Below are 20633 nucleotides of genomic sequence, written 5' to 3'. Positions count from 1 at the left end.
AGCAGGGACAGGAATGGATGTTGCAGGTTCCGGGGTTTAGGTGTTTTAGTAAGCTCAGAGAAGGAGGCAAAAGAGGGGGAGGTGTGGCGCTGCTAGTCAAGAGCAGTATTACGGTGGCGGAGAGGATGCTAGATGGGGACTCTTCTTCCGAGGGAGTATGGGCTGAAGTTAGAAACAGGAAAGGAGAGGTCACCCTGTTGGGAGTTTTTTATAGGCCTCCTAATAGTTCTAGGGATGTAGAGGAAAGGATGGCGAAGATGATTCTGGATAAGAGCGAAAGTAACAGGGTAGTTATTATGGGAGACTTTAACTTTCCAAATATTGACTGGAAAAGATATAGTTCGAGTACAATAGATGGGTCGTTTTTTGTACAGTGTGTGCAGGAGGGTTTCCTGAAACAATACGTTGACAGGCCAACAAGAGGCAAGGCCACGTTGGATTTGGTTTTGGGTAATGAACCAGGCCAGGTGTTGGATTTGGAGGTAGGAGAGCACTTTGGGGACAGTGACCACAATTCGGTGACGTTTACATTAATGATGGAAAGGGATAAGTATACACCGCAGGGCAAGAGTTATAGCTGGGGGAAGGGCAATTATGATGCCATTAGACGTGACTTGGGGGGGATAAGGTGGAGAAGTAGGCTGCAAGTGTTGGGCACACTGGATAAGTGGGGCTTGTTCAAGGATCAGCTACTGCGTGTTCTTGATAAGTATGTACTGGTCAGACAGGGAGGAAGGCGTCGAGCGAGGGAACCGTGGTTTACCAAGGAAGTGGAATCTCTTGTTAAGAGGAAGAAGGAGGCCTATGTGAAGATGAGGTGTGAAGTTTCGGTTGGGGCGATGGATAGTTACAAGGTAGCGAGGAAGGATCTAAAGAGAGAGCTAAGACGAGCAAGGAGGGGACATGAGAAGTATTTGGCAGGAAGGATCAAGGAAATCCCAAAAGCTTTCTATAGGTATGTCAGGAATAAGCGAATGACTAGGGAAAGAGTAGGACCAGTCAAGGACAGGGATGGGAAATTGTGTGTGGAGTCTGAAGAGATAGGCGAAATACTAAATGAATATTTTTCGTCAGTATTCACTCAGGAAAAAGATAATGTTGTGGAGGAGAATGCTGAGCCCCAGGCTAATAGAATAGATGGCATTGAGGTACGTAGGGAAGAGGTGTTGGCAATTCTGGACAGGCTGAAAATAGATAAGTCCCCGGGACCTGATGGGATTTATCCTAGTATTCTCTGGGAGGCCAGGGAAGAGTTTGCTGGACCTTTGGCTTTGATTTTTATGTCATCATTGGCTACAGGAATAGTGCCAGTGGACTGGAGGACAGCAAATGTGGTCACTTTGTTCAAAAAGGGGAGCAGAGACAACCCCGGCGACTATAGACCGGTGAGCCTCATGTCTGTAGTGGGTAAAGTCTTGGAGGGGATTATAAGAGACAAGATTTATAATCATCTAGATAGGAATAATATGATCAGGGATAGTCAGCATGGTTTTGTGAAGGGTAGGTCATGCCTCACAAACCTTATTGAGTTCTTTGAGAAGGTGACTGAACAGGTAGACGAGGGTAGAGCAGTTGATGTGGTGTATATGGATTTCAGCAAAGCGTTTGATAAGGTTCCCCACGGTAGGCTATTGCAAAAAATACGGAGGCTGGGGATTGAGGGTGATTTAGAGATGTGGATCAGAAATTGGCTAGCTGAAAGAAGACAGAGGGTGGTGGTTGATGGGAAATGTTCAGAATGGAGTACAGTCACAAGTGGAGTACCACAAGGATCTGTTCTGGGGCCGTTGCTATTTGTCATTTTTATCAATGACCTAGAGGAAGGCGCAGAAGGGTTGGTGAGTAAATTTGCAGACGATACTAAAGTCGGTGGTGTTGTCGATAGTGTGGAAGGATGTAGCAGGTTACAGAGGGATATAGATAAGCTGCAGAGCTGGGCTGAGAGGTGGAAAATGGAGTTTAATGTAGAGAAGTGTGAGGTGATTCACTTTGGAAGGAATAACAGGAATGCGGAATATTTGGCTAATGGTAAAGTTCTTGAAAGTGTGGATGAGCAGAGGGATCTAGGTGTCCATGTACATAGATCCCTGAAAGTTGCCACCCAGGTTGATAGGGTTGTGAAGAAGGCCTATGGAGTGTTGGCCTTTATTGGTAGAGGGATTGAGTTCCGGAGTCGGGAGGCCATGTTGCAGCTGTACAGAACTCTGGTACGGCTGCATTTGGAGTATTGCGTACAGTTCTGGTCACCGCATTATAGGAAGGACGTGGAGGCTTTGGAGCGGGTGCAGAGGAGATTTACCAGGATGTTGCCTGGTATGGAGGGAAAATCTTATGAGGAAAGGCTGATGGACTTGAGGTTGTTTTCGTTGGAGAGAAGAAGGTTAAGAGGAGACTTAATAGAGGCATACAAAATGATCAGGGGGTTGGATAGGGTGGACAGTGAGAGCCTTCTCCCGCGGATGGATATGGCTGGCACGGTGGGACATAACTTTAAACTGAGGGGTAATAGATATATGACAGAGGTCAGAGGTAGGTTCTTTACGCAAAGAGTAGTGAGGCCGTGGAATGCCCTACCTGCTACAGTAGTGAAACCGCCAACATTGAGGGCATTTAAACGTTTATTGGATAAACATATGGATGATAATGGCATAGTGTAGGTTAGATGGCTTTTGTTTCGGTACAACATCGTGGGCCGAAGGGCCTGTACTGCGCTGTATTGTTCTATGTTCTATGTTCTATGTTGTAAATCAAAAACTCACCTCCCGACAGGCCCCTGCACTCTTCTCCCGCCGAAATTCTGAGGACTGCTCCTGCAAAGTAAGTGTTTTTAAATCAAAAACTCACCTCCCCACAGGCCCCTGCACTCTGCTCCCGCCGAAATTCTAAGGACTGCTCCTGCAAGGTAAGTGTTTTTAATGCAAATACTCACCTCCCGACAGGCCCCTGCACTCTGCTCCCGCTGAAATTTCTGCTGTACCACACCTGTAGAGTGGGCCGTGTGCTCCACATACCACAATCTATTAAAAGTTGTGGGTCAGGTGAACTCCATGATACACTTTGGGTTTCTCTAAACCCTGGCCCATAACATACTGGTTAGGGAGAATATCACAGCTGTACTGTGGGAGGACACCTCAGAGGGCAGCGAGGCTATATGGGTATAGATCAGGAATAAGAAGGGTGCAGTCACAATGTTGGGGGTTTACTACAGGCCACCCAACAGCCAATGGGAGATAGAGGAGCAGATAGGTAGACAGATTTTTGAAAGGAGTAAAAGCAACAGGGTTGCTGTGATGGGAGATTTTAACTTCCTCAAAATTGACTGGGACTCACTTAGTGCGAGGGGCTTGGGCGGGACAGAGTTTGTAAGGAGCATCCAGGAGGGCTTCTTAAAGTAATATATAGATCGTCCAACAAGGGGCTGTACTGGACCTGGTATTGGGGAATGAGCCCGGCCAGGTGGTAGAAGTTTCAGTAGGGGTGCATTTCGGGAACAGTGACCACAATTCAGTAAGTTTTAAAGGGCTGGTGGACAAGGATAAGAGTGGTCTTGGGATGAATGTGCTAAATTGGGGGAAGGCTATTTATAACAATATTAGGCGGGAACTGAAGAACCTAGATTGGGGGCGGATGTTTGAGGGCAAATCAACATCTGACATGTGGGAGGCTTTCAAATGTCAGTTGAAAGGAATTCAGGACTGGCATGTTCCTGTGAAGAAGAAGGATAAATATGGCAAATTTCAGGAACCTTGGAGAACAAGAGATATTGTAGGCCTCGTCAAAAAGAAAAAGGAGGCATTTGTCAGGGATAGAAGGTTGGGAACAGACGAAGCCTGTGTGGAATATAAGGAAAGTAGGAAGGAACTTAAGCAAGGAGTCAGGAGGGCTAAAAGGGGTCACGAAAAGACATTGGCAAATAGGGTTCAGGAAAATCCCAAGGATTTTTACATGTTGTGGTAAACCACAGTGTTCTGATATTAGAGGTTGTACGGTAGAACCTGCACTACAGGTTCACCTGTGGCCCCTGCATGCTAGCTCCGCCCAGGAGGTGGGTTATAAATATGCGTGTCCTCCAGCCCGCAGCCATTTCGCCAGCTGCTGTGGGAGGCCGCACATCAGATAATAATAAAGCCTCAGTTTGGATTCAACTTCGTCTCCAGACAAATTGATCGTGCCTCACACGTACATAAAAAGCAAGAAGATAGCCAGGGAAAGGGTTAGGCCACTGAAAGACAGGGGAGGGAACCTATGTGTGGATCCAGAGGAAATGGGTGAGGTACTAAATGAATACTTTGCATCAGTATTCACCAAAGAGAAGGAATTGGTGGGTGTTGAGTCTGGAGAAGGGTGTGTAGATAGCCTGGGTCACATTGAGATCCAAAAAGACGAGGTGTTGGGTGTCTTAAAAAATATTAAGGGAGACAAGTCCCCAGGGCCTGATGGGATCTACCCCAGAATACTGAAGGAGACAAGAGAGGAAATTGCTGAGGCCTTGACAGAAATCTTTGGATTCTCACTGTCTTCAGGTGATGTCCCGGAGGATTGGAGAAGAGCCAATGTTGTTCCTTTGTTTAAGAAAGGTAGCAAGGATAATCCAGGGAACTACAGGCCGATGAGCCTTAGGTCAGTGGTAGGGAAGTTATTGGAGAGAATTCTTCGAGACAGGATCCACTCCCATTTGGAAGCAAATGGACGTATTAGTGAGAGGCAGCATGGTTTTGTGAAGGGGAGTCCTGTCTCACTAACTTGATAGAGTTTTTCGAGGAGGTCACAAAGATGATTGATACCGGTAGGGCAGTGGATGTTGTCGATATGAACTTCAGTAAGGAACTTTGACAAGGCCCCACATGGCAGACTGGTACAAAAGGTGAAGTCACACAGGATCAGAAGTGAGCTGGCAAGATGGATACAGAACTGGCTCGGTCATAGAGGCAGAGAGTAGCAATGGAAGGATGTTTTTCTGATTGAAGGCCTTTTTCTAGTGGTGTTCCGCAGGGGTCGGTGCTGGGACCTTTGCTGTTCGTCGTCTATATAAATGATTTGGAGGAAAATGTAACTGGACTGATTAGTAAGTTTGCGGACGACACAAAGGTTGGAGGAATTGCGGATAGCAATGAGGACTGTCAGAGGATACAGCAGGATTTAGATTGTTTGGACACTTGGGCAGAGCGATGGAAGATGGAGTTTAATCAAACAACTATGAGGTAATGCATTTTGGAAGGTCTTATGTCGGTAGGTAATATATAGTGAATGGTAGAACCCTCAAGAGTATTGACAGTCAGAGAGATCTTGGTGTACAGGTCCACAGGTCACTGAAAGGGGCAACACAGGTGGAGAAGGTAGTCAAGAAGGCATACGGCATGCTTGCCTTCATTGGCCGGGGCATTGAGTATAAGAATTGGCAAGTCATGTTGCAGCTGTATAGAACCTTAGTTTGGCCACACTTGGAGTATAGTGTTCAATTCTGGTCACCACACGACCAGAAGAATGTGGAGGCTTTAGAAGGGATGCAGAAGAGGTTTACCAGGATGTTGCCTGGTATGGAGGGCATTAGCTATGAGGAGCAGTTGATTAAACTCGGTTTGTTCTCACTGGAACGATGGAGGTTGAGGGGCGACCTGATCGAGGTCTACAAAATTATGGGGGACATAGACAGAGTGGATAGTCAGAGACTTTTTCCCAGGGTAGAGGGGTCAATTACTAGGGGGCATAGGTTTAAGGTGCGAGGGGCAAGGTTTAGAGGAGATAGTGACCACAATTCTGTGACTTTCACTTCAGTAATGGAGAGGGATAGGTGCGTGCAACAGGGCAAGGTTTACAATTGGGGGAAGGGTAAATACGATGTTGTCAGACAAGAATTGAAGTGCATAAGTTGGGAACACAGGCTCTCAGGGAAGGACACAAGTGAAATGTGGAACTTGTTCAAGGAACAGGTACTACGTGTCCTTCATATGTATGTCCCTGTCAGGCAGGGAAGAGATGGTCGAGTGAGGGAACCATGGTTGACAAGAGAGGTTGAATGTCTTGTTTAGAGAAAAAAGGAGACTTACGTAAGGCTGAGGAAACAAGGTTCAGACAGGGCATTGGAGGGATACAAGATAGCCAGGAGGGATTAGGAGAGCTAAGAGAGGGCATGAACAATCTTTGGCGGGTAGGATCAAGGAAAACCCCAAGGCCTTTTACACATATGTGAGAAATATGAGAATGACTAGAGCGAGGGTAGGTCCGATCAAGGACAGTAGCGGGAGATTGTGTATTAAGTCTGAAGAGATAGGAGAGGTCTTGAACGAGTACTTTTCTTCTGTATTTACAAATGAGAGGGGCAATATTGTTGGAGAGGACAGTGTGAAACAGAATGGTAAGCTTGAGGAAATACTTGTTAGGAAGGAAGATGTGTTGGGCATTTTGAAAAACTTGAGGATAGACAAGTCCCTCGGGCCTGACGGGATATATCCAAGGATTCTATGGGAAGCTAGAGATGAAATTGCAGAGCCGTTGGCAATGATCTTTTCGTCCTCACTGTCAACAGGGGTGGTACCAGGGGATTGGAGAGTGGCGAATGTTGTGCCCCTGTTCAAAAAAGCGACTAGGGATAACCCTGGGAATTACAGGCCAGTTAGTCTTACTTCGGTGGTAGGCAAAGTCATGGAAAGGGTACTGAAGGATAGGATTTCTGAGCATCTGGAAAGACACTGCTTGATTAGGGATAGTCAGCACGGATTTGTGAGGGGTAGGTCTTGCCTTACAAGTCTTATTGAATTTTTTGAGGAGGTGACCAAGCATGTGGATGAAGGTAAAGCAGTGGATGTAGTGTACATGGATTTTAGTAAGGCATTTGATAAGGTTCCCCATGATAGGCTTGTGCAGAAAGTAAGGAGGCATGGGATAGTGGGAAATTTGGCCAGTTGGATAACGAACTGGCTAACCGATAGAAGTCAGAGAGTGGTGGTGGATGGCAAATATTCAGCCTGGATCCCAGTTACCAGTGGCGTACTGCAGGGATCAGTTCTGGGTCCTCTGCTGTTTGTGATTTTCATTAATGACTTGGATGAGGGAGTTGAAGGGTGGGTCAGTAAATTTGCAGACAATACGAAGATTGGTGGAGTTGTGGATAGTGAGGAGGGCTGTTGTCGGCTGCAAAGAGACATAGATAGGATGCAGAGCTGGGCTGAGAAGTGGCAGATGGAGTTTAACCCTGAAAAGTGTGAGGTTGTCCATTTTGGAAGGGCAAATATGAATGCGGAATACAGGGTTAACGGTAGAGTTCTTGGCAATGTGGAGGAGCAGAGAGATCTTGGGGTCTATGTTCATACATCTTTGAAACAAACAACAAAGAGAACAAAGAAATGTACAGCACAGGAACAGGCCCTTCGGCCCTCCAAGCCCGTGCCGACCATGCTGCCCGACTAAACTACAATCTTCTACACTTCCTGGGTCCGTATCCTTCTATTCCCATCCTATTCATATATTTGTCAAGATGCCCCTTAAATGTCCCTATCGTCCCTGCTTCCACTACCTCCTCCGGTAGCGAGTTCCAGGCACCCACTACCCTCTGCGTAAAAAACTTGCCTCGTACATCTACTCTAAACCTTGCCCCTCTCACCTTAAACCTATGCCCCCTAGTAATTGACCCCTCTACCCTGGGGAAAAGCCTCTGACTATCCACTCTGTCTATGCCCCTCATAATTTTGTATACCTCTATCAGGTCTCCCCTCAACCTCCTTCGTTCGAGTGAGAACAAACCGAGTTTATTCAATCGCTCCTCATAGCTAATGCCCTCCATACCAGGCAACATTCTGGTAAATCTCTTCTGCACCCTCTCTAAAGCCTCCACATCCTTCTGGTAGTGTGGCGACCAGAATTGAACACTATACTCCAAGTGTGGCCTAACTAAGGTTCTATACAGCTGCAACATGACTTGCCAATTCTTATACTCAATGCCCCGGCCAATGAAGGCAAGCATGCCGTATGCCTTCTTGACTACCTTCTCCACCTGTGTAGCCCCTTTCAATGACCTGTGGACCTGTACTCCTAGATCTCTTTGACTTTCAATACTCTTGAGGGTTCTACCATTCACTGTATATTCATTACCTGCATTAGACCTTCCAAAATGCATTACCTCACATTTGTCCGGATTAAACCCCATCTGCCATCTCTCCGCCCAAGTCTCCAGACAATCTAAATCCTGCTGTATCCTCCGACAGTCCTCATCGCTATCCGCAATTCCACCAACCTTTGTGTCGTCTGCAAACTTACTAATCAGACCAGTTGCATTTTCCTCCAAATCATTTATATATGGTTGCCACTCAAGTGGATAGAGCTGTGAAGAAGGCCTATGGTGTGCTCTCGTTCATTAACAGAGGGATTGAATTTATGAGCCGTGAGGTGATGATGCAGCTGGACAAAACTTTGGTAAGGCCACAATTGGAGTACTGTGTACAGTTCTGGTCGCCTCATTTTAGGAAGGATATGGAAGCTTTGGAAAAGGTGCAAAGGAGATTTACCAGGATGATGCCTGGAATGGAGAGTAGGTCTTACGAGGAAAGGTTGAGGGTGCTAGGCCTTTTCTCATTAGAACAGAGAAGGATGAGGGGCGACTTGATAGAGGTTTATAAGATGATCAGGGGAATTGATAGAGTAGACAGTCAGAGACCTTTTCTCCGGGTGGAACAAACCATGACAAGGGGGCATAAATTTAAGGTGAATGGTGGAAGATATAGGAGGGATATCAGAGGTAGGTTCTTTACCCAGAGAGTAGTGGGGGCATAGAATGAACTGCCTGTGGAAGTAGTTGAGTCGGAAACATTAGGGACCTTCAAGCAGCTATTGGATAGGTACATGGATTACGGTAAAATGATATAGTGTAGATTTAGTTGTTCTTAAGGGCAGCACGGTAGCATTGTGGATAGCACAATTGCTTCACAGCTCCAGGGTCCCAGGTTCGATTCCGTCTTGGGTCACTGTCTGTGCGGAGTCTGCACATCCTCCCCGTGTCTGCGTGGGTTTCCGCCGGGTGCTCCGGTTTCCTCCCACAGTCCAAAGATGTGCAGGTTAGGTGGATTGGCCATGATAGATTGCCCTTAGTGTCCAAAATTGCCCTTGGTGTTGGGTGGAGGTGATGAGTTTGGGTAGGGTGCTTTTTCCAAGAGCCGGTGCAGACTCAAAGGGCCGAATGGCCTCCTTCTGCACTGTAAATTCAATGATAATCTATGATTAATCTAGGACAAAGGTTCGGCACAACATCGTGGGCCGAAGGGCCTGTTCTGTGCTGTATTTTCTATGTTCTATGTTCTTTGTACGAGGCACTTTTTTACACAGAGGGTAGTGGGTGCCTGGAACTCGCTGCCGGAGGAGGTGGTGGAAGCAGGGACGATAGAGGCGTTTAAGGGGCATCTTGACAAATACATGAATAGGATGGGATATGGACTCCGGAAGTGTAGAGGATTTTAGTTTAGACGGGCAGCATGGTCGGCACAGGCTTGGAGGGCCTGTTCTTTGTTCTTTGTTGGATTCTCCATGCGGGCGACCAAGATTTCCCGCTGGACTAGAATCGCTCCGGGTCTGCGCTGGCACCAGGAGCAGTGCCCAGGAGCGATTCCCTCTCCCTCGCAATAGAAATGTATGCATGGCGTGAATCCTGTGGGATGCTGTCGGAACTCGGCTAGTGGGCCGCCAAGTGCTTTGACTTCCTCTGTTTCACAGCAGGAAGCACTTAGCTGCGTTTGGTGTGGCGAGGGGCTGTCACTCACACCATGAGGATTTGTGTTGTGGGGGGCTGGGCACCATCCATGGACTTTGGGGGGCACGTTCGTTACATACTTACTGCCTTGACCCACCGCGGGGTGCACAGCTTCAGGGCAACGCTTGCCAATACCCTCGCCAATCCACACCCGCCTGAATCCCGGCTGAGAGGCCTGGAGCATCCCGGGGGGAGCAGGAAAATCAGGTTTCCAGCCTGTTAATCAGGTTTTACTGGATGCCCATGACCCAGCGTGCAGCTCACTGCCGCTGTGGGTGGGGGTCGGAACATCGGGCTGGAGTCTCCGATTTTGAGGCTGTGTCCGGAGAACGTGTCCAGTATTACGGCCAAAAAGTCTTCGCCGCCTCCGCACCGATGCTCCACCCAGTGGGGGGCGAGCAGCCGCACCACGTAAACCCCCGGCTTCCCCTGCGGATACAGACGGAGAATTGCCGGGTCCGTGTGACCGCGCATTGCGCACGGTGACGACCGACAGCTGTCACGCCGGACAACATGGTGCCGGCCGCGCGGACAAGGCCTGCCAGATAGTGACCCTCTGTGACCCTGCAGCCCCCGCCGAAGCTCCCGTCACCAGAGGAGCGTCCCCCTGCACCCCCACCCCCCAGCCCGCCCACCACCCCCGACTGTGGGGCCACTGGACACAGTCCGCAGCTCTCAACTCTGGTCCGAGTTGACAAATCTCAGACCACAAGTGATCCACGCTGTCCATCGGGGGGTGGGGGGGGGGATCGGGGGAGGGCTTTCAGGTGTCGTCCTGAGGCCGTCCCAACGGCGAGCGGCGTCCTCACCGATGATGCCGTTTTGGTGGGTGGAGCATCGGAAGACAGGCGCAGCCCCCGAGTTCGGCGTTAAAAGGGTGATTTTGGCGTTGGCAATCGGAGAATCCCGCCCATCGTGCGCTGATCCCGCTTTTCACCCGGCGCGCGATTCTCCGCTGGATCAGTAACCCCGTTACTGGTGGCGGGTGACAGAGAATCTAGCCCATGGAATTGTTGGGCCGAATGGCCTGGTTCCGAGGCGCAGGGCAGGATTCTCCGATTGCCGACGCCGGAATCGCGTTCAGCGATTGGCCGGAGAATCCGTTTCGACACCGAAATCGGGGGCGGAGCCATTTTTCAGATGCTCCGCCCCCTGAAAAACAGCATAATCGCTGATACGCCGCCGCACACCATTGGGACGTCCTCAGGACGTAGCCCGAGGCCCTCCCCCGATGCTCCGCTCCCGATTGGCCGATATTCCAACGGCGTCGGTCGCGTGTGCTCACAGTTTTCTGGGACCTCGCGTGGGGTCTGCGGACTGTGTCCAGCGCCCCCACAGTCGGGGGGGATAGTCGTTCCACTGGCCGGGGGGCTTTGGCGGGGGCTGGGGGGACTGGTGGGGGGCTGGGCCAGGGGTGGCAAGGGGGTTACAGTGGGGCACTATCTGGCAGGCCGGGTCCGCGGGTGCTGCAGGATCCACCGTGCACAATGCGCGGCCACGGACTCGGCAATCCTCCATCCGTAGCTGCAGGGGAGCCGGGGGCTTTACGTGGCGTGGCTGCTAGCCCCTCCCACCAGGCGGAGCATCGGTGCGGGGGCGGCGCCAACTTTTTCATTGTAAAACTAGACACCTGCTCCGGACATAGCCGCAAAATCAGAGAATCCAGCCCGAAATTTCTGCTGAATTCAGGAATATTCTTTTGCCATTCTTCTGCTTTCTAAATCGGCGTGTTGGTAAATTGTCTCCCTGCTCACTCTGTACCAGGGCTTTCCTGACACAATAATTTATTTTGTTTTCCTCTTGTAGCAATTTGGATCCCTGCTCAGGGAGTCACAGATCGGAAAAACATGAGGAACTACCTAAACGTTGTTCACTGCGTCAATCCCACTCTCCCGTACGAGCGCTACAGGAACTACGGCTGTTTCTGCAGGATTGGAGGAAGTGGAAACCAGCCAGTTGATGACCTCGACAGGTAAAATGAGACGATACTTGTGTAAAAACTCTCTCCGTGAAGATGTGGGTGTTTGCGCTGGCTGAGAATCAGCAAGGTTTTACTCTGGTACAAAGCAGAGAGCAGACATTCCTCAGAGAGACAGAGCTTGTTTCTCTATCGTCCTTATCACTGCCTCCAGGTAGAAGCCAATTTGTACACAGCAAGATCCCACAATAGCTATGCTATAATGACCAGGTTGATCTATTTTCCTGATGTTGGTTTAGGGATAAATACACCTTGTGCTGTTTGTCACTGACACCCTGAGTTCCAGTTCAGTCAAGCAGAGCTGCTAAGAGTAATTTCTCAAAGTTACTGGGGGTAATTTGGGGAGTTACTGGGGGTAATTTACAGGAGTTACTGGTGTAATTTATAGACCATAAGACCATGAGACATTGGAGCAGAATTAGGCCACTCGGCCCATCGAGTCTGCTCCAAAATTCAATCATGGCTGAGATTATCTCATCCCCATTCTCCTGCCTTTATTAATCAAGAACCTATCTGTCTCTGTCTTAAAGACACTCAGTGATTTGGCCTCCACAGCCTTCTGCAGCAAAGAGTTCCACAGATTCACCACCCTCTGGCTGAAAAAATTCCTCCTCATCTCTGTTTTAAAGGATCGTCCCTTTGGTCTGAGATTGTGCTCTCTGGTTCTAGTTTTTCCTGCTCGTGGAAACATCCTCTCAACGTCCACTCTATCCAGGCCTCGCAGTATCCTGTACGTTTCAATAAGATCCCCCCTCATCCTTCTAAACTCCAACGAGTACAGACCCAGAGTCCTCAACCATTCCTCAGACAACAAGCTCTTCATTCCAGGGATCATTCTTGTGAACTTCCTGTGGACACTTTCTAAGGCCAGCTCATCCTTCCTTAGAGACGGGGCCGAACACTGCTCACAATACTCCAAATGGGGTCTGACCAGATCCTTATACAGCCTGAGAAGTACATCCCTGGTCTTGTATTCTAGCCCTCTTGACATGAATGCTAATGTTGCATTTGCCTTCCTAACTGTCGACTGAACCTGTACGTTAACCTGAAGAGAATCGTGAACAAGGACTCCCAAGTCCCTTTGTACTTCTCCATTCCTCCATCTAAGTTGTATAACCTCACACTTTTCCACATTGTATTCCATCTGCCACTTCTTTGCTCACTCTCCTAGCCTGGCCAAGCCCTTCTGCAGCCCCCCTGCTTCCTCAATATTACAGACCTTTGTTTCATCTGCAAACTTAGCAACAGTGCCTTCAGTTCATTCTTCCAAATCGTTAATGTATATTGTGAAAAGTTGTGGTCCCAGCACCGACCCCTGAGACACACCACTAGTCATCGGCTGCCATCCTGAAAAAGACCCCTTTAGCCCCACTCTCTGCCTTCTGCCAGTCAGCCAATCCTCGCTCCAGGCCAGGATCTTACCCTGAACACCATGTTAAGGAATGGGTGAAGAGACATTCCAATTAGATGTCTCATTTATGTTAAGTATCCAATAATTGAGACTGACATGTAAAGAGGCTTCAGGTGATCTTTGATGTGGCGATCGAGTTTTGTACAGAGTGTGTTAAAGGAAAATAAAGGTGTTTGTGAAAAGGAGCAGAACTCTTGACTCTTTCCACAACAGCTGCCAAGGTTACCATTGGTAACACAGGAAGGTTGCTGTGCAAATGTGAAGGGCTGAAAGATACAACGTTTCCAGACTCAACCAAGCAGTGAGTGAGAAGACTAAAAAAATATATATAAATATGGCTGAACCTCGGACAAAGGTGGCCGGATATGACTATCCACCATTATTTTCTGAAAGTGGATCGCATGACCAATGGAGAAGTGCAGTTGTTATGTGGACTAAGGTAACTGCCTTGGGAAAGAGGAAACAAGGTATGTCATTGGCTCTTTCTCTACCTTATGAGAGTTAAATCCGAAGCAAAGTGTTTTCGGAACTGGAATTGGAAGAATTAAATTTAGGAGAAGGTCTGGAGACTCGATTACGTTTTATGGATAAGATTTATCAAAAGGAGGACTTGTTAAGTGTGTATGAAGCTTGGTCAGAATTTAATAGATTCTGGAAAACAGAGGACATTTCTATTGAGGATTATATAATGGAATTTAGCAGACTATACAGGAGTCTGCACAAACACCGCCTGGAATTTCCACAGTCTGTGTTGGCATTAAAGTCACTCGACTTGCTAGAGTGACCAATCTGGATAGGCTCCTGGTTTTGACAGGAGTTAAGGTTGTGGATAATGATACCTTGTTCAATCAGATGATAGAGGCATTAAAGAAGTTTCTGGGGAAACATTAAATTCCTATGGCTCTTACGACACAAATGGGTCAGTCAGCAATTAAGCAGACTATGGAAGATACACTACTACAGGATGGCGAGATCATATGGCTACGAACAGGTTACGAGAGTCTGGAAGGAGATCTGGACCCAGACATTATGAGGACAGAAACCCATTTAGAACCTATAATCGGAGGAGGGGCATGGAGAATGGGAATAGGAAGATGAACCCCAGAAATGCCCGGGGTACAATAAATGTTTGTACAATAAATCAATGTTTCGGTATGACTCTCAATACCATTATGCTTTCAACTGTCCTAACCCTAACCCTAAGCTACACATGACACGGAAGAGTCAGAAGGGGAAAACGATAGTGAGCAGAAAGAAGGCATTGTCCTGGTAACAAGCAGTTTTACTCTGATAATGAGGGTGTTGGTTGCAGAATCCTTCAGTTGTGCTGTATTGGACAGTGGCTGCACATCTACTGTGTGTGGAATTGACTGGTTAAAATGTTACCTGGACTCTTTGAATGCTGAAAATCGTCACAAGGTAAAGGAATTTGAAAGTTCCACAAGTTTCAGGTTTGGGGATGATAATACTCTGAAGTCGCTGAAAAGAGTGGTGATCCCTTGCAATATTGCCGGAGTGAATCATTCCAACAGCACGGATGTTGTATCAAGTCAGATACCTTTGTTTCTGAGCAGACCGTCGATGAAGAAAGCACACATGAAACTGGATATGGAACAGGATAAGGCAACAGTTTTTGGAAAGACGGTGGACTTACAATTTACACAGTCGGTACACTATTGTATTCCATTACTGACAAATAGTATTTCAGGTGCAGTTGTTAAGGATGTGTTATTATCAGTTGGAAATCACTTTAGCTGCTAGAAAGCTTATTGTATTAAAACTGCATTGGCAATTTGCGCATGCGTCTCCTCGGAGGCTGAAAAATTATTAAAGGATGCAGGGGTAAGGGATGAAGTCTAAACTAAGCTGATAGAACAGGTTAGTGATCACTGTGAGGTTTATAGGAAGTACAGAAGGACACCATCACAATATATTTATTTGGCATTTTGTCGATTTAGCAACCAGATTTAGTCAATCAACCATTTTACAAAGTCAAGAAAAGAGAGTAATCCTGGATCAGATGGTGGGAAAATGGTAGGGCCAGGACTGGGGTCCCTGGAAAATTCCTTACAGACAACGGGGGAGAATTTGCTAATGATGAGTTTCGGGATATGTGTGAAAATGTGAATATCACTGTTATGAATACAGCTGCGGAAAGCCCATCTAGTAAGGGTGTGTGTGAAAGAAACCATGCAGTAATAAATGGCATGCTCCAGAAAATGTTGCCAGATAGACCAAATTGCAAGTTAAATTCAGCTTTAGCAGGGACGGTACATGCAAATAATTTGTTGCAGATGGTTGGGGCGAATGTCCCTGTCAATTAGTGTTTAGTAGAAATCCTTAAATTCCGTCCATTTTGGATGACCAGCCTCCAGCTTGTGAAGAGACTACAATTAGCTCTGCCTTTGCTGAGCATTTAAATGCATTACATAACAGCAGAAAAGCTCTTTTGGAAGCAGAAGACTCTGAAAGAATTCTCAGAGCTTTGAGGCGTAATGTACAGCGATCAAATACCGTTTTTCAGCAAGGAGACACAGTATACTATAAGAGAGACAACTTTAATGAATGGAAAGGCCCAGGGAAGATCATAGGCATAGATGGCAAAACAATTATTTTGCAACATGGCAATCAAAGAGTTAGGGTACATTCATCAAGGATAATGGGTACAGATTACAAATTTTCAAATTTAGACAGAGCAAACAGACATGATGAAGAACCAGGGTCATATGATACACATGTGTTACAGAACTACGAGGACCAGTTAACTGATATGGACAGGGTTTCTGTAGAGGAACACAATACTTCTGATGAATTAGAACAGGTAATTTTTCCGAAAGGACAACTGCCAAAAGTTGGTACAAAAGTGACATTCTTGCCTGAAGGATCTAGTCAATGGAAGGATGCAACTATTATTAGTATGGCAGGGAATGCCACTAGAAAGTATGAGCACTGGTTGAATGTACAGAATACATGGGAGGGTGTCAAGACAATGGATTGGAAACACCAAGTTCAAAAATGGAGGACCAGAAACCAAGTGCCAGTTCAGATAATACATCGGATAGTGAACAGGTTCACAGGAAAAAGTCGAGAACTATTGGAAGGACATCCCACAACAGAAGGAAAAGATCAAGCAGTAGCAGTACTGAACGAGATACCAGGCGGGAGAGGGGACATAGTTTGTCAAGGTCTCGGAACATGGGTAAGACTATGAATGCTACTAGGAGTAGAAGCCCACATGAACGTGAGATTTTGGTGGCCTCCAATAAGTTTGATGAAGTTATCAAAGACGCCAAACAACAAGAACTGCATAGTTGGAGTGAATTTGGGGTATACACGGAAGTACCAGATAGGGGACAAAGAGCTCTATCCCACAGATGGATATGCATGGAAAAGGTTCTTCCAGATGGAACTTATGAGGCCAAGGCCATGCTTGAGGCAAGGGGATTTGAAGAAAAATTAGAAGATCAGGATTAAGGGTAGATTCACCGATGGAGGCAAAGGTTATTTTAAAGACCTCCTTGGCTCTATTAGCCACAAAGGCATGGGAATGCAAATCTATAGATATAAAAGCTGCCTTTTTGCAGGGGCATCAGCTCCAGAGAGACATTTTTCTCCGTCCTCCTAAAGAAGCAGCTAACACAGAAGGCGTATTCTGGAAGTTGAACAAATGTGTTTATGGATTAAATTTGCATCTAGAGTCTGGTAGTTTTTGGTGAGGTCAGTTTTGTTAAAGTTAGGCTGTTGCCAGTTGAAAGCAGATCCGACAATGTTTTACTGGCACTATAAAGGAATTCTTTCTGGCATCTTTATGGTGCATGTCGATGATTTTTTTGTGGGGTGGGACTCGTGATTTTGAAGCTATTGTAATCTCTGGTTTGAGGAAAGAATTCAGGGTTGAAAGTCAGGCATCTGGTGCATTTAAATATGTTGAACTGGAAATCGGACAGACTAAGTTAGGGGCAACTTTACGTCAGCAATCTTATTTGCACAGCATCAGCCCAATAGCAATTAGTCGTGGTCGGGTTTAACAAAAAGACGCAGTGGTTTGAAAGTTGGAAAAAAAGCAACTGCGAAGTTTAATTGGGCACTGAATTGGTTAGGTCGACAGACTAGACCAGACATTAGTTTTGATGTCTTAAAGTTGAATACAAAAATGAATGATCCCAAAGTGGAAGACATAATGAGAGCAAATAAATCATTGGTCAAACTAAAAATGCAAGAGCATGTTTTGAGGTTCCCGGTTTTAGGTGACCTTAGGCACTTGAAACTCATAATTTATAGTGATGCATCCTACGCAAATTGATATGATGGGGTTTCAAGTGCAGGAATTTTCATAATTTTCCTTTGTTGCCCTCTTGTGTGGGTAAAAAAGAAAATAAGGAGAGTGGTCAAAAGCACTTTGGCTGCTGAGATGACAAGCCTTGTAGAGGTGGTGGATATGGCCTTTTATATATCTCAGATATTGACAGATATTTTGGGATTAGGGGATTTGGGAAACATACCCATTGAGTGTCACATTGACAGTAAATCCCTGTGGGAAAATATGCACTCTACAAAAAGTGTCAATGAGAAAAGGTTAAGGATAGGCATCGCAAGTTTGAAGCAGATACAGAGATACATAGAAGATCGGGGCAGGAGGAGGCCTTTAGGCCCTTCGAGCCTGCTCTGCGATTCATCGCGATCATGGCTGATCATCCAACTCAATAGCCTAATCCTGCTTTCTCCCCATAGCCTTTGATCCCATTCTCCCCGAGTGCTATATCCAGCCGCCTCTTGAATATATTCAAAGTTTTAGCATCAACTACTTCCTGTGGGAATGAACTCCACAGGATCACCAATCTTTGGGTGAAGAAATGTCTCCTTATCTCTGTCTGAAATAGTTTACCCAGAATCCTCAGGCTCTGACCCCTGGTTCTGGACACACCCATCATTGGCAACATCTTCCCTGCATCTACCCTGTCTAGTCCTGTTAGAATTTTATAAGTCTCTATGAGATCCCCCCTCATTCTTCTGAACTCCAGCGAGAACAATCCCAACCTCATCAATCTCTCCTCATATGACAGTCCCGCCATCCCTGGAATCAGTCTGGTAAACCTTCGCTGCACTCCCTCGAGAGCAAGAACACCCTTCCTCAGAGAAGGAGACCAAAACTGCCCACAATACTCCAGGTGTGGCCTCACCAAGGCCCTGTACAATTGCAGCAACACATCCCCGCTTCTATACTCGAAACCTCTCGCAATGAAGGCCAACATACCATTAGCCTTCTTTACCGCCTGCTGCACCTGCATGCTTACCTTCAGCGACTGGTGCACAAGGACACCCAGGTCCCGCTGCACACTCCCCTCTCCCAATTTACAACCATTCAGGTAGTAATCTGTCTTCCTGTTTTTGTTCCAAAATGAAAACCTCACACTTATCCAAATAATACTGCATCTGCCATTGGTTTGCCCACTCGCCCAACCTGTCCAGATCTTGCTGTAGGATCCCTGCACCCTCGCCGCAATTTACCCTCCCAATTAATTTAGTATCATCTGCCAACTTTGAGATGTTACATTTTGTTCCCTCATCCAAATCATTAATATATATTGTGAATCGCTGGGGTCCCAGCACCGATTCCTGTGGTACCCCACTAGTTACTGCCTGCCAATATGAAAAGGACCCATTAATCCCTACTTGTACGGTTACTGGAGGTAATTTATCGGAGTTACTGGGGGTAATGTATAGGCGTTACTGAGGTAATTTAGAGGGTTTGCTGGGGGTAATTTACAGGGGCTACTCAGGGTAACTACCCCATTGTTCCTGCTCTGTGAGGCACCGACTCCAGGAGCAGTTATGCTCAGTATTTCCCGGGAGGCCCTGTTCAGAGATCCAGGTGGGAAAATATGAATTCCGGTTCAAGGTAAGTGAAAAAGGTAAAGTTGCCATAATCCCAGGTGGCCTTAGGCTGCTTTCCCCTTTGAGGCGAGAGTTGACTGTTGGTGATTTAACCTGAGGGTCACCACACCTCAGGAGAGGGTCAAGGTTGAGAAGGCGGGGCCTTCATGGATCACCTCAGAAGATGCGGGAATTGGGCCCGTGCTGTTGGCATCTCTCCACATCACAGACCAGCGGCGAGGGAAGTAAGTGTGAGAGGAGTGGCAATCCGATGATCAGTGATCGTCATTCCTCGGAAGATTGGGTCCATTGAAATAGAAGTCTGTCGCTCAAAACCGCTGCCTTCAATAATTGGGAGTCTTTAAAGGGTTAAGCTAATCTGATTGGACATATTCTGGGAGATGTCATCACATGGTCTCCTAATCTGAACTGCCCCTTCCCCAGACTCCTGCCATTGGTCACTCAACATGAGCATCATCTCGGAGCTCCCCAAGGATTCTCAATGTGTCCGACTTTTGACATTTGAAAAGCTGGTCACCTGAATGAATGACCCAATTTAACTGGAAACCTGCTGTTACTTAGAAATCCTGGGAATCTCCCACTATCAGAATACAAAGCAGCAAGTTAAAACAGACGTACAATTTTGGTTTTTAAGTGCAAATGAGCAAATACATCAGACAGCCGTGTCACTAATTGGGAGCCTGTACATTTGTCATGGGCAGGTTATTGCCACGTTTCTTGTGGGCAGTGCTCCATCTTTGATGAGGGATGTGCTCCATGTTTATTGTGGGCAGTGTCATGATATTCAAACACACACATCATGATAGACAGACCAACAGACCAATTAGCACACATAGCACGGCAGCCAATCACAGACAAGGACAGGGACAGTATAAGACAAGAAACATGACACCTGGTGAGCAGTCCATCTGGAGACCAGGAGAAGGACAGGACCTAATTAACAACACACTCAGAGAGTCACCACGTGCGGAGTACCAAGACAGATCTGTAAATAACAAGTTGGAATAAAACAGCGTTGTACCAATTGCAACCGTGTTGGTTCATCTGTACCTCAGAGCACCCAACACCACAGGCAGTGCTCCATGTTTGTTGTGGGCAGTGCTCCATGTTTATTGTGGGCAGCGCTCCATGTTTATTGTGGGCAGGGCTCCATGTTTATTGTGGACAGTGCTCCATGTTTATTGTGGACAGTGCTCCATGTTTATTGTGGACAGTGCTCCATGTTTATTGTGGGTAGGGCTCCATGTTTATTGTGGGCAGCGCTCCATGTTTATTGTGGGCAGTGCTCCATGTTTATTGTGGGCTGGGCTCCGTGTTTATTGTGGACAGAGCTCCATGTTTATTGTGGGCTGGGCTCCATGTTTATTGTGGGCAGTGCTCCATGTTTATTGTGGGCAGTGCTCCATGATTATTGTGGACAGTGCTCCATGTTTATTGTGGGCTGGGCTCCATGTTTATTGTGGGCAGTGCTCCATGTTTATTGTGGGCAGTGCTCCATGATTATTGTGGACAGTGCTCCATGTTTATTGTGGGCTGGGCTCCATGTTTATTGTGGGCAGTGCTCCATGTTTATTGTGGGCAGTGCTCCATGATTATTGTGGACAGTGCTCCAT

The 20633-nt window shown here is 47.0% G+C and overlaps 1 protein-coding gene across 1 annotated transcript in view; it reads left to right on the top strand.

Annotated features, from left to right (window-relative positions):
• LOC140402554 (basic phospholipase A2 nigexine-like) overlaps nt 1-20633 on the top strand; it is a 397963-nt gene that overhangs the window by 12919 nt on the left and 364411 nt on the right. The window contains exon 2 of the mRNA XM_072490405.1: nt 11543-11708. Coding sequence (XP_072346506.1) covers nt 11543-11708 — 166 coding nt within the window. The remainder of the gene's footprint in view (nt 1-11542; nt 11709-20633) is intronic.

The sequence above is a fragment of the Scyliorhinus torazame genome, chromosome 25 (assembly GCF_047496885.1).
Source record: "Scyliorhinus torazame isolate Kashiwa2021f chromosome 25, sScyTor2.1, whole genome shotgun sequence".
In the NCBI taxonomy this organism is placed as follows: Eukaryota; Metazoa; Chordata; class Chondrichthyes; order Carcharhiniformes; family Scyliorhinidae; genus Scyliorhinus; species Scyliorhinus torazame.
Note: the sequence above shows the minus strand (reverse complement) of the source record. Positions and strands in the feature narration are given on the sequence as shown.